The 14,154-nt window shown below is 33.4% G+C and overlaps 1 protein-coding gene across 1 annotated transcript in view; it reads left to right on the top strand.

Annotated features, from left to right (window-relative positions):
• The window catches only part of LOC129224390 (putative phospholipase B-like 2), a 32,123-nt gene extending 18,916 nt beyond the window's left edge, over positions 1 to 13,207 (top strand). Inside the window, exons 7-12 of the mRNA XM_054858837.1 lie at positions 549 to 709; positions 1,363 to 1,455; positions 1,682 to 1,753; positions 2,785 to 2,937; positions 5,470 to 5,629; positions 12,739 to 13,207. Of these exons, the coding sequence (XP_054714812.1) occupies positions 549 to 709; positions 1,363 to 1,455; positions 1,682 to 1,753; positions 2,785 to 2,937; positions 5,470 to 5,629; positions 12,739 to 12,909 (810 nt within the window). The 3' untranslated portion in view covers positions 12,910 to 13,207. The remainder of the gene's footprint in view (positions 1 to 548; positions 710 to 1,362; positions 1,456 to 1,681; positions 1,754 to 2,784; positions 2,938 to 5,469; positions 5,630 to 12,738) is intronic.
• The last annotated feature ends 947 nt before the right edge of the window (positions 13,208 to 14,154 follow it).

Genomic DNA, 14,154 nt, shown 5'->3' with positions numbered 1-14,154 from the left:
ATTTTGATTTTGTTTAGAGAAGCAATTCTTAGTTAACTCGTAAGTTTTTGGGGAATTTTCTATACACGCCTTTTTTTATGCTGTCCCTATCCACTTCAGATATTTTTTTTAATTATCTGTATTGGGAAAACGATTTTTTTTAATAGCTACTCGTGAAGTTTCGAACCATTTTTTTCATGTGGTCTCTATTCAATGTACAAAAACAGGTTTGGGTGTACTTTTTTTTTTCAATTGCTGAATGTCTTCCCCTTCTTATTGAGAGGCTTTTTAGTTCTTTATTACTTTTGTTGTTGCTCTTTTATTTTATTATTCAGCCAGTAATCTGTTCAAAAAAGCTTTTCTTGCATTTAAAAAAAAAAAAATGCCCAGAAAATTGTTCTGCTTGATGGAAATAAGTTCAGCTGTTATATTTAGTGCTATATTTGAAGGTTTTAGAAAACATACACAAAAAGACGTAATTAAAAAGCAAGTAAAGAAATAGGAAAAATGAGCTTTTTACCAAAGTGCGAGAAGCTATCATGCATAAATATATTAATTTTCATTACTAGGCAGCAATTGAAACCACTATAGGAAATGGCAATTCAAGTCTATGGAAATTTGTAACTCCGAAAGGAACCATATTGGACTATCAAAGAAACATTGTTGCTAACAGATTAGCAGTAACTGGAGCACAGTGGACAGAATTATTTGGAATTATGAATAGTGGCACGTTAGTAATTTTGTCATTAATTAGTTCATTTGTTGAATGTGTACTTAAGGATTACTTTTTTTGTACTAGTATAATATGTTACCATAACAGGCCCCAATTCGAGAATGTTGACTTTCACCTGTGGATGTCTAATGGTGTCATAAGGTGTGCTTATGAAGTACAGTCAACTACTCCCCATTATCCACAGAATAGGGTGACACGGTAACTGTGGATAAGCGAAAAACGCGGATAATCCGAATAATGGGTAAAAAACGATACTAGTGTATACAATAGCTAAAAAATATGAATAACACTCACACATACATTTAAATTATAGCTAAAAACGTTGCTACACTGTATCTACTAACATTGAATGTAAAATATATTTATAAAAGCTAAAAGCAAACAATCATTAGTTTAAAAAATATTTGATGACCGTTGAAAGAAAAAAAAAATAAAGACCCACGGATAATCGGGAGTTTACTATACTCTCTATTATTATAAAAAATGTATCAATGCCTCCAAAATAAATCAAAAAATTACGATTTTGCTGACAAAAGCATTTTGGTGCAGTTTCGATGCTGTTGGAATAATGCCATCCACCAGTGCAAAACAACATTCTTCCGATTTTGGTCTTTTACTGTATCATAGATATATGTAATTTCTTTTTTCAGTTACAATAACCAGTGGATAGTATTAGATTATAAAAAATTCTTGCCAGGACAACCACTTCAAGATGGGCTCTTATGGGTGCTTGAACAACTGCCGTAAGGATTTTTTTTTATTCAGTTTCTTACAATAAATGTTTATCAAAATGTAGTAATTTTGTTTATTTAGTAGCAAACTGCGTGTGTTGCAAAAAATTATCATCAAATTTTGCCATGCGAGAGATTTGAGATTATCAAAACCATTGTGAATTTAAACTACGTTAATTTTCAAAGAAAGAGAAAAGTGTTTCTTAAAACAAATTGTTACTTTTGATTTTTCTTTCAGTGGTTACTTGCATAGTGCTGATGTGACTGACTTACTGAGGCAACAGACTTACTTTCCTTCGTATAACGTTCCGTAAGTATAAGTTTTTAATGAATAATATTCTCTTAAAAAAATTAATGAATTATATTTAAAAAAATATATTATTGAAATTTGAGTTGATCAAGTCAGTTATACTGTAGTACTTCCTTTAAGGACTATTTTTTCTGATCTGAATCCCTTTTGACACATTGTGGACCAGTCACGGGAATTCTCATAATTTTGGCTGTTGTTCTCATCAAAGGTCATAACTCCTTTTTGAATCTGTGCCACACTGGAATTTGTCGCTTTCAGAAGTTATTGACCAAGGCATAGACCCTGTCTTATCTGCTATAAATGGGCACTGACAAAAAAAAAAAAAATCTTTAAAACCAATGGGGTCGTTTCCAAAATTTTAAAAGGATTTTTTTTTGAAAGAGCATGCTTAAAAACATAGGATCTGACCATTTTTTAAATAATTTATTTAAGTTTAATATTTTTAAAAAATTACTTAAATCGGTGCTCTTTCATCGTTTAACGCTTCTGCCGATGACATCACAAATGATGAAATGCCATTCAGTGTTGCCATTCACGCTCCAAAATATTTAATTTGCATCTTTACTCACGTGTATTGGCAACGATAGGGTTGATGGCGAGGGTAGCGCGCAATTGTAATTCGCTTCTTGATTATTATAACGTGGAAACGTAGTAGAAAGATGCGCCAAATTGCATCATTTGTGACGTCATCAAGACCATGCCTTGTTTGAAAAATCGGACATTTAAAAAAATTAATGAAAAAAGAAAACTGTTGGGAAAATGAAAGTATTTTCTGGGTCCATGGAATTTTTTTCTGCTCATTCTATCCATTTCAATGACTAAAAGTAGTACTTTTGACTGAAGGAAACCACCCCATTATGACACCCACTTTCCAATGATACTTAGAATTTAAAAATATGTACTTGATTGAAAAGCATATCGTTGCATCAGAACAACAGTAAGATATCTAATCCCAGAAATAATACTAAGATATCTTACTGTTGCTCTGAGGCAACGAGATGTTAATTTTATGTTTGTTTGAATTTTCCCAGATATTTTGAAGATGTTTTCAACTTAAGTGGAGGCCAAGCCAATGCACAAAAATTTGGAGATTGGTTTACTTATGATATGAACCCACGGGCTCAGATATTCAGGAGAGATCACAAGAAAGTTACTGATTTACAATCAATGATGAAACTCATGAGGTTTGTATTTTCATTTTTACATAGCGATTTTTTCCAAATTTCATTTGACTCTTGGCTGTCTGTTCAGAAAATTTTAAAAAGTTCTAAATTTTTATCAGCATAAAGAACAAATATCAGCTGAAAAATTAATTTAGTCTCAAAATCTTTAAAAAGGTCTCTTACAAACTTTGTGTGTGTGTATATTTATATACAGGGTGTTCCATTTTAACCTGCAAGACCTTTATTTTTGCAACCGTTAGTTCTAGATCAGATGCAGTGTTAAGATATGGAAAGTTTGAAGTAAAAATTAAAATATGTCAAAATATACAAAATTTAACTTTCTATACGGGCCCCAGGTCCCCTAACTTATATTTAGGGAAATAATCTCCATTGAAAAATAATTCCAACACAAATGTTGACATTGGTACGCCCAATATTCACCTAGATATGAAACGCAGAGTTTTGAGACTTACAACCACTTTTCACTCGCCGTCAATAACACCTTTTGGGGGGAAATATAGCGGTTAACAAGTGTTTGAAATTATATGTGTGCATAGAGTGTGGTTTTTCAATTGTTCGGGTACTGTAGTGTGTTTTGCGTATCACGGCAGAACATTTGTATTTATTTTTGAATAGCCTTGAAAAATATAAATACCTTGTTTTTCTTACTGTGACGACTTGTCATTCTTCTGAAAGGGCGATAAGTTCCAATCTAATCTTCTGCATGGTCCCTTAAAACTTTGAATTGGACTATCTCCTTGAGTTTTGGTCACACAACTGTCAAGTTTTTTGTGTCAGTAAGAGTTTTCAATGGAAATTATTTCCCTAAATATAAGTTAGGGGACCTAGGGCCCGTGTAAAAAGTTAAATTTTGTATTTTTTGACTCATTTTTATTTTTAATTCAAACTTTCAATATCTTAAGTCTGCATCTGATTTCGAACATTTTTTTGCAATTGGAAGTATACATCTAGGACTAACGATTGCGAAAATAAAGGTCTTGCAGGTTAAAACAGAACACCCTGTATATGGGTCATTTTCCAGAAAACGTAACTTTTGAACGCAACTACTACTTTTTTTTTTAAATTCTTACATGAAAGTGTTACCCACTAGAAGTAACCATAAACAATGGCCCAGCTAAATTCCAATTATTTTACTCATAAAAAAAAATAAAATAAAAAATGTCTTGTTCACGAATATTAAAAAAAAAGAAAAACATTTCAATTTTTAAAAATCGAGGCCAATTTAATATCAAAGTAGTAATTTTGTTAATCGTGGAAACAATGAGCTATTTTAATGATTAGTGGGAATCTAATATTAATCTCTCTTAATTAGGGATGGCTTAATTAGTAGTTATCCTTTTAATTCAAATGTGTGTTAGAAAATAGTGTTTAGTAAATTTGAGAATATATTGGCAGTTTATAATTGTAGTAGAATGCCTACGATTGATGTATTTCCCCTCCATCATTTATTTTCACGTCACAATTCATTGTTCAGATTGATAAGGTCTATCACGGAGGTGAGGAATTTTCCATTAATACAGGCCTAATGGAGACATTTTTCAGGAAAACATGTTTTTTCTTCGTTGCTACAATCTGCACATGTTAAGCATATGAAAACATGTTCACTTCTTTTTTTATATTAATTTACTTCCCTGAAATTCAAGTTCACGGAGGTGATGTGAGAAGCCACTATAACCATACTTGGTTTTAAAACAAAATCTGTCTTCTTGTTTTTCGACAAAAATCTCAGAACTTCTTTATGGCTGAAAATAAACAAGGGTTCTCCCTTGTAATATGGAAAATAAAATTTGATATCATTACTGCCACATGTTAATGAGGAATGGCATTTTGTGTTTAGGTAACGGAGGTGAGAGTTTTTTGTGTGACATGGCTATTTATCCTAAAAAAATGAACTAAAACACAATATTAAAAAATTAAATGTACTTAAACAATTAGTATTTGAGACACTTGCGAAAAGGAATAATAAATAAATAAACATATACTTTTAATTAACTAAGTTATTAAGCAGCATAAACAGTCACACCAGGTGTGTGACATGCCACGGAGGTGTGAATTCGCATGTTGTGAACCAAAAATATCCTAAAATAAAAATTATTATTAAAAAATTGTTGGCAGGTTTAAATAGATATATTTTTGATGAAATTAAAAAGCATTGTTCCTAAAGGTTTTTCTGTAAAAGGCGTGTGATAGAAAAGTTACACTTTTTGAAGAATGACCCATATTTATCTTTTCTGTGACATGTATCCTTCTTTTATTACTTTATTATACAATAAAAAATCCCTTTACAACAAACTTCAAGGGACTGGAAAATTTGTTAAAGCTATCTAATTGCAATTGAAACTGGACTGAACATTTGTTTCATTTAAAAAGATCTTTGGTTGTAAAGAGATTTTGTTGTATATCATTTTTTAGTCTTTGCTGCTCTTTCAGAATATTTGTTGCTTAAACAAACATGTGTATGTACTAAAATAACGCAATAGCTCTACATTGTAAAATGTAACAAAACCACTAAGAATGTATTAAATTCTACAGGTATAATGACTACACACATGATCCACTTTCTCGATGCAACTGCACGCCTCCATATAGTGCAGAAAATGCAATTTCTGCACGTTCAGATCTCAATCCTGCTAATGGAACGTATCCGTTTGGAGCTCTGGGCCATCGTCAACATGGAGGAACTGATATGAAGGTAAGAACAACTTCCTTAATTTTTTTGTAAAAAATGTGATGAAAACACATTTACAGCAGTTCCTACAAGATCAGGAAAAGCTTTTAAAAGTCGGGGATTAAAAATCGGAACAAGAACTGAAATTAACCTTTTAGGCCTAATTGAAATAAGGCTTTTTCTTTTCTTCATTATATTTGTGTAATACTTTGCATCATCAATGACGAACTCTATTAGAAATTAGAATCAAGTATTGTACAAAAGATCGTTAGTTATCATTAAAGTCGTAGATAGTAGCTTAATTAGTGACATGTCCGCCATCTTGGGGCTAAATGCCGCTTTCTTCCTATGTCTGCTACAGAGTTTGAAAATATCTGATATTTTGATATATTTCCCATTAGCCGCCGGCAGCGATCAGCTGGTTCGCCTTCTTACGCCATTCGCCTTTCTGTGCAAGCAGCCACCTACGGCGGCTGTTTGGCTAACTTGTCATTTACCTTTTTACTTCAAGTTTGCCGCCTTCGGCGGCTGTTTAAATAAATTTGGCAGCAGTATTAATAAATCCATCTCTATCTTTTTTTTTTTTTTGTGCCATTCACATTTTTACACCAAGCTATCAACCTCTAAATTTTCTTATCCATCTCTATTTATTTTAACCTCCCCGCCCATTTCCTAATAAAAACAAAGATCACTCGAAAAACCGCTATTTTTTTTATTTAAGTAGAGCAAAAAAAAAAAAAAAGCTCAAATTCCCCGTAGTGTGCAAAAAGTAGCGTTTGACAAAGATAAAAAATCTCACTATTTTTATTGAATTAAATGCGTACAACTATGAAATGTAACGTAATATAGATACAGCAAAAGGTCCAGCTTGGGAGGGGGGGGGGGAGGAATGGAAAAAGAAATAAATGCAATCCCTAAATAAACAAAAACAGGAAAGAAAAAAAGCAAGCGCTGCTGGGAAAAACAAGTGGTCATCACATCATAAAATGTAGAAGTAAGCCATATAGTTTAAAAAAAAAGATTAACATTGCTTGCAATTAAGATTCCATTGTAAATATCGAATCAATATCAAAGTAGTGACGTCACAGGCATAAAAGATTGAAGAACGCTTTTTTTCGACCAATGCGTGAAAAGACATGTGTTCAGCATTAAAAAAAATTGTAAAAAAAAAAAAAATTATTGCGTATTTTTAAAAACTTTTTTTTTCTGAAGAGGGCAAATTGTTTTTACTATTACCAACTTAAATTTTAGAAATGATTCTTTGATTCTTCTCGCAGGATGATATTAGAAAAAAAATAAAACCCAGGAGAAAATGCAAATTAAAGGTTTTTTCAAAAATTCATAAAAAATACAAAAATTGCTCAATCTTCAAAATTTTTTCATTCATCATATTTAAAATTAAATTTTCTACACTAGAGTACAAAAAATATTTGTGTAGTGAGATTGGTTCGAGGTCTGTGAGGTAAAAAGTGCAAAAAACACATAAAACATTAAATAACTTTTTTCTAATTAAAATATTAAAAATCGAAGCCCGAGGTGCAGATCTTCGGCAAAAACTGTACCTGTATACCAAATTTCATCTTTCTAGGTCTTACCGTTTTCCCTGGAAGCATGCCACACACACACAAACATCTTATTTTATTATATGTATAGATATTTTCAATCAGCACAAAGGTCTTCATAAAAGTAAATGCACACTCAAATCACTCTTTATTTTCTTATATTATTATTACAATATTGTCGTCTCAGAGCAACAGTAGGGTATCTTAGTGTTATTTCTGGGATTAGATGTCTTACTGTTGCTCTTAGGCGAGGTTATGTAGACTTAAAATTAAGGTTTCTTTTCATTTTTATATCTAGTATTTCATTTTATACAATTTTAATGGAGTTAATTTAGCATTAGCTGTTTTACTCATTTTTCTCCTTTTACACATTTATATGATTCAGAAATAAAAAATATGCATTAGTCGGTGCACAGTCATAAGATTGACATTTTCTTTTTTTCTGACTAACGTTTAATAATTAATTGGGCACTTTTAATATGAATTAAATTGTTACATTACTAATAGTTTTATGAATATGAAATAAAAAAATGAATGTTACATTAATGATGTACATCATAAAAATATAGCACATAACTTGTTAGTTATCTTATATAATTAAAAACTGAGCATATCTATGTATGTCCAAGCTTCTTCTCCCGAACGACAGTGAACTGACCATCGAACAAGGTATCAATGGATTCTTAATCTTCCCGTCTTCATGTTTTGCTATTTAACATAATCCTCCGATAATAGTTAGAGGAGATATCAATTAAAAACTATTAATTATGACACTTAGGTTTCGACATAAAATCCCTATTTTTCGAAGGCTTTCCTCCATTCAAATTATTATTCAGTGCCTCATCTCAACTTTCCGTAAGAATGCTTTTATTGAAATTTGTAGTTGTAGCGTGAAGAAAATTGTTAAATGAAAGATTTGTTGCCATTTTGTTTCTCGAATATAAACAAAAAATTTTTTTGTTTTGATGCTTTTCCTGCAAACGGGATTTTAAAATGTTTACTTTGTGGTTATTTTCCCGCAATCTGCCGCAAAATTTTACTGATTTTTTGTTTGTTTGTTCAAGCCTGATTGTTGAACACGCGTCACTAGACATAACTATTATTTTCGAGGTGCACCGTGCAAAGCCGGGCGACGCAGCTAGTATTTAATAAAAAATGAACATAATTGCTATGTTAATAAATTTTTATATTGAAAATACCGTAGTTGAAAATATCACTATTTTTTTAAAATATCTGACACATATCACAAACCCTGGTCTGCATGTTTTGCTTCTTAATTGTGGTGCTTTTTGATTGTGGATTAACATGGAATTAATAAGAAACCAAAGTCAAGAAATACTCTACTTCACCCACCATAGCAGACATAGGAAGGAAGGAAGGAAGGAAACATTGTTTAGCCCCAAGATGGCGGACGTGTCGCCACTATATTCTACGTTTCAGGGCTTTAGTTATCATGAGAGGAGCAATTGTTCTTAATACCAATAAAAAATTTCAAGAACATATCGTCTCGGAGAAACAGTGAGATACCTTAGTAATATTTCTGGGATTAGATATCTTACTGTTGCTCTGAGGCGATATGTTACTTATACAGGGTCTGTATAATACGTAATGAGACTCAATTTTTACTTTCTTCTATATCTAATACATAGAAGAAAGTATTGGATTCGTGCAAATTTTCGAATTTCGAATTTTGAGGGATTCGAACGTTTTGAGGTGTGCTGAGTCCATTTCGACTATTTTTGGAAAATGTCTGTCTGTCTGTGTGTGTGTGTGTCACGTCTGTGTGTGACCAGTTTTTTGTGGCCGCGCTACAGCAAAAACTACCGCATGAAATCGAACGAAACTTGGTACACATATGTGCCCCTATGTGAACTTGTGCCCATTGGTTTTTGGCGCGAATTCCTCCAAGGGGGGTGGAGCAATGGGACGTTTTTTGAGTTACGCGTGATAGCTATTCCTCAGAAAGTAACTGGCAGAATCAAACAAAATTTGGTCCATATGTCGCCATTAACAAGAACAGGTGCTGATTCAATTTTGGTGTCAATAACTCAAACGGGGGTTGAGCTATAGAACGTTTTTCGTCGTCAATTGTGCCTGCTGTTTCTCAAGAAATAATGAACGGAATGAAAGAAAAATTTATCGGCAAGTAGCCCTTAGTGGGTATAAGAGCTGATTTTATTTTGGTGTCAACAGCTAAAAAGGGGGTAGCGCAATCGCCCGTTCTTTTTTTCCATTGTGAGTGCCCTATCTCAAGAAGTAATGCCACGTTCTGGTTGAAATTTGGAATATATGTGAATCTATATGTAAACAGGCTTTGGTTCAACTTTGGCGCCAATCGCGCCAAGAGGTGCTGATTTATTTTTATTATCATTATTTTTTAGCGAATAAAAATAGCTTTATTAATGCAACAATTAGAAAGATAAATCGTAATAGATTGTCGTCTGCGTATTTCTCGTGATTTTAATTGTATGGAAATGATCGGAAATATTATCTCAATGATTTAAAATTTTTAACTGTTGCCATCTTATGTTTGTTAACAAATAAAATATTTGTAATTAATTCAAGCAAGGCTTTTAAAATAACTTTCAATTTTTGCTCTTTGCTTTGCTTTTGCAATAATTCAGACATTGGGATGGTCGTCAAGTTTTTGCATGTGTCATTTTGTTTTTGTTGGGAATATTGCTTCCTCGTCAAGCATGGGGAGGGATCAGAAAAAAAAAAGAAAAATATAGAAGAAAGTTTCGTGATGGCCACAACATACTAGTTCCTGATGTGATTGTACCTCCTAAGTGTGCACAAACCGGTTAGGTCAGTGGTGGGGGTTACTGGTGGGACTCACTTCTGTCCGCTGTCTCCTGGGAATCTTTGTTCGGGCAGCATCGTCGTTAGTGTACCACTGTTGTTGACATTGGTTTCAGCGCCCATATGCAGAATCGTAAGGGGGGGGGGGGCTCAGATATTTTAACCATGGTTTAGCAGGATATTTTCCCCATGAAAGCAGATTTCAGGACAGATTAGAGTCATTAAAATTTAATATTTTTAATAACTTATTCATTAATGATTGGAGAAGAAATGTTTTTACATTTTTTGCAAAGGAAAAAGTACTAAAAACAAGGAAGTTCTAATTTCTAAGGGCCCCCCCCCCCCTTGGTCTCCTATATGGGCGCCCTTGGTTTCAGCTCCAAAATGCAGAGAACATTTGAGCAGCGTTAAGCGATTAAGTTTTGTGTGGAACTTGGTAAATTGGCTTCAGAGACTTGAGAGATGTGTAAGCAAGTGTTCGGAAATAATTGTCTGTCAAAGGTGGATGTGTTTTGGTGGCACAAGTCTTTCAAAGATGGCTGGGAGAGCGTCAAGGATGAGTCTCAAACAGGGTGTTCGTCAACCAGCAGAACGGATGCAAATGTGGAATGTGTGCGTGATGCGCTAAATTCGAACCGCCGCACAGTGGGACGAAAACGACAAAAACCGCTTAAAAGGGTAATTTTTTTTCTATATTCAACCAATTGCGGATTAATATATTTGCACAGGCCTATATCTTAGGCAATCAGAACTAGAATTTTAGAGCTCTTCGTCCACTACAAAGCTAAAGATAACCTTTAGCAGGTGAAGAACCATGAATGAAGGGGATTTAAACATATTGCTTTGAAGCAATCTATATATTTTTTTCTTATTAATGGCGGATATATTTAATTTCTCTCGTGTCTGACGATAGTAAAAGAACAAAAATAAAGAATAATCGAATATTCAAACAGATAGTTGGTTTTGATCAAAACCGAAAACTGGGGATTTCATAGTTATTTTTTTAAAAAACGCTCTATAAAAAAATGTCCTCTTATGTCCTCTTAGAAATTAATATTAATTAGTCACCAATGGTCTGTAGAAATACCCTGAAAAGGAATTAGCTGCGTAAACCTGCAAACTTTGGACTTTGAGCCCAAACAAATCGAGAAAAATCCATTATAACATGCCTGAGTAAACAAATAAGCGAGACAGGTTTAAAAACACTTTTAAGCGCTTTTTGGCATTTTCGCCCCACTGTGCACCGGTTAGGTGTGAGAATGATTGCAGATGAAATTGGACTTGATAAAATGACAGTTCTCAGCATCATTGCTGAAAACTTGAAATGCTGGAAACGCTTCATCCTCCAATACTTCCTGGTCCATAATGGTATCTCTACGTTTCCCCAGCCCACCTACGGTCGCTATTTAGCTCCAGCAGACTTCTTTATAGTACCGATGATGCAACCGTCACTAAAAGGGCATCACCATGGAACTCTGGATGCGGTGAAAGCGCTAGTGCGAGACTTTTAAAGGGCATTCTAGAAGCAGACCACAAAGCAGCTGCAGGGTGGCGACAGGAACTGTGAAAAAAAGTTCCTTGACTTTTCCCTGATTTATACAGCATTTTAACAATAAAAAATAAAGATATTTACTTAAGTACGCAAGTTGACTCTATTTCAAATTAATTTCAGTATGTAAGGAAAAAAAATCTTAGATTGCTTTTGTAACAAACAACTTTGAAATGCAAGAAGAAAAAAAGCAATTAGTTAATTTCATATTATAGGTATAAAAGAAGAATACAACTTGGTAATAAAATTTAAAAAATACTTAAGTCTGAAGAAAAGAAAAGCTAAGGCATTAATGAAGGCTTCCTCTTTGCATGTATGGTTGTTTATTTTACGTAACATTGAAAGCGCAGAAGGAAATTTCAAGCTAGGTAAAATAAACAACCTAACAGACACAGAAGCAATCTTAGGAAGTTCATCCTGTGGTTAATAAGTAAGATTCAATACTTTGACGTTGAGGAAAAAAGATGCACAAATATGCGGCAGTGTATAATTGCACCTCATTAATTTTCCTTTTTTTCTTTTTAATAGATAATTGGCGGAAAATGCGTAGGGAATTAGAGTACTTAATTTTGTAAAGCAAAAAAAATTTTTTCTTCATAAAATCAATTTTCCCTGATTTTTTCTTATTTTTTCAAAATTCCCTGATTAATAAAGTTCCCTGACTTTTCCCTGATCTCCCTGATTTCCCTGATCTGTCGCCACCCTGAGCTGTCAAAGCTGAGAAGACTCGCTAGGATAAGTGTGTGCTAGGCCAAGGGTCTTATTTTGAAGACTTTTAGGTGTAAGTATTAATATCTGCAGTCAATTCTTAGAACACAGCTCAGTCTCATTGCTTTTTATACAGACCCTGTATGTGATTAATAAAAACATTTTTTTTAACTTACAGAATCTTATATATCATTTACTGTGCCAGTTAACTTATGATTTCAGATTTTTTGCCAGTCTTACCCCCTTGATTAGGAAATTGATTCTTCTAAAAGCGCCACAATAGTTAACTGATAATTTATTTAATTTGAAAATTAGTGAAAATGGCATCCTTTCTTAAACAAGAGTGGCACCACAGTGTTAAGCTTTAAAAAAAAAAATATGTATTAAAAACATGGTGGGGAGAAGTTGTTGTTGACTACTTTTTGTGTTTCAAAGAGTATAAAATCAGTATTTTTTATGGAACTTTTTTTTTGTAAATGTGTTCAATTATACGAATGTTATTTTCATTTCAGTTAACTTCGTCTCAGTTGTTCAAAAATTTGCAATTTGTGGCAATTGGAGGTCCAACCTATGATCCTCTTCCACCTTTCCAGTGGAGTAAATCCGACTTTGATAAACTTGTGAAACATGAAGGACATCCCGATCTGTGGAAATTTGAACCAGTGATTCATAAATGGCTTTGAAATTTTTTAATCAAAATTTAGGTTGTATGTTTACAATTTTTTATAATTGTTTCTATTCGAATGATGTCGGGTTTTAGGCAGCTATGAGGTTGTATTCAACTTATCTACTTAATATGAACTGTTTGACATGTTGACATTTTTTGTTTAGTATAGGGTTTTTGGTGAATGATTTGAATACATTAAATATACCCTTTGTACAGTGTATTATTACATACTGTATTCATGGATAAGTTATGTTTTTGCTTAACTTGTGCTGCTTTTACTTTCGATTCACAATGATTTTAAAAATAAATTATTATTGTACAATAATTCAGTTTTTGGCAATATTATTTTGTGCAACACTGACATTATTTGAAGACCTCCCCCCTCTCCCATTTATCATCCCATTCATTAGCATTTAAGAGAATCGGCATTTCACTGAACATAGGCATAGCCACAAAAGAAATGAACTTGCAGAAGCTGCAATTTGCAAATAAAGCAAATATATCTCACCAGGGAGAGTTCGCTGACATGGTGCGGCTCAACTTGAAAATTGAAGGCAAAGCTTGGGTATTAAGCAGTAAGTTACTGCCCCATAGCCAGGACTAAGGCAGAATTACATGCAATATACCAACAGCCCGGTTATCCAATCCAGAGACTGCAGTTTGCTAGCACTCTTAGCTTCAATGAGATGACATCTGCATCAAGCCTGGTTATTCCCTACTAGTGGTACCCACACGGCTTTGCCCGTAGTAGAAAAACAATGACCCTTGTCCTGCCTTCTGTGCAAAAATTTATAACATCCTTCATTTTGCTAAATTTAAATCTGAAGCCTCATTTCAATCCTTTCTCATGAAGTAATATCTTTCTTGATTTATAAGGATATATCTGAACAGCATACTTTAAATAAGGTTTTATTATTGACTAGTGGTTCCTGCACGGCTTTGCCTGTAATAGAAAAATTAAAAGGTCTTTTGGTTCGCCTGTATAGTTACAAATAATGCATGGTGAATTTCTCGCCAATTGGCTTGTGCCCATGTTACAGTTCCACGCTATAATAACTTGGTAATTTACTTGTCCATCTTATGATATTTTTGTTCTTAAAATTGGAATAGAAAAAGAACAAAATCGAATTTTCGAAAAATTGCTTCGAGGTGCCCACCCCCATGCTACAAAATAATTTTGTACCAAATTTCATGAAAAAAGGCCGAACGGTCTAGGCGCTATGCGCGTCACAGAGATCCAGACAGGGCCGGATTTGGAAGT

The sequence above is a fragment of the Uloborus diversus genome, chromosome 6 (genome assembly GCF_026930045.1).
Source record: "Uloborus diversus isolate 005 chromosome 6, Udiv.v.3.1, whole genome shotgun sequence".
Classification (NCBI taxonomy): domain Eukaryota; kingdom Metazoa; phylum Arthropoda; class Arachnida; order Araneae; family Uloboridae; genus Uloborus; species Uloborus diversus.
This window is presented reverse-complemented; position numbering and strand designations above follow the sequence as displayed.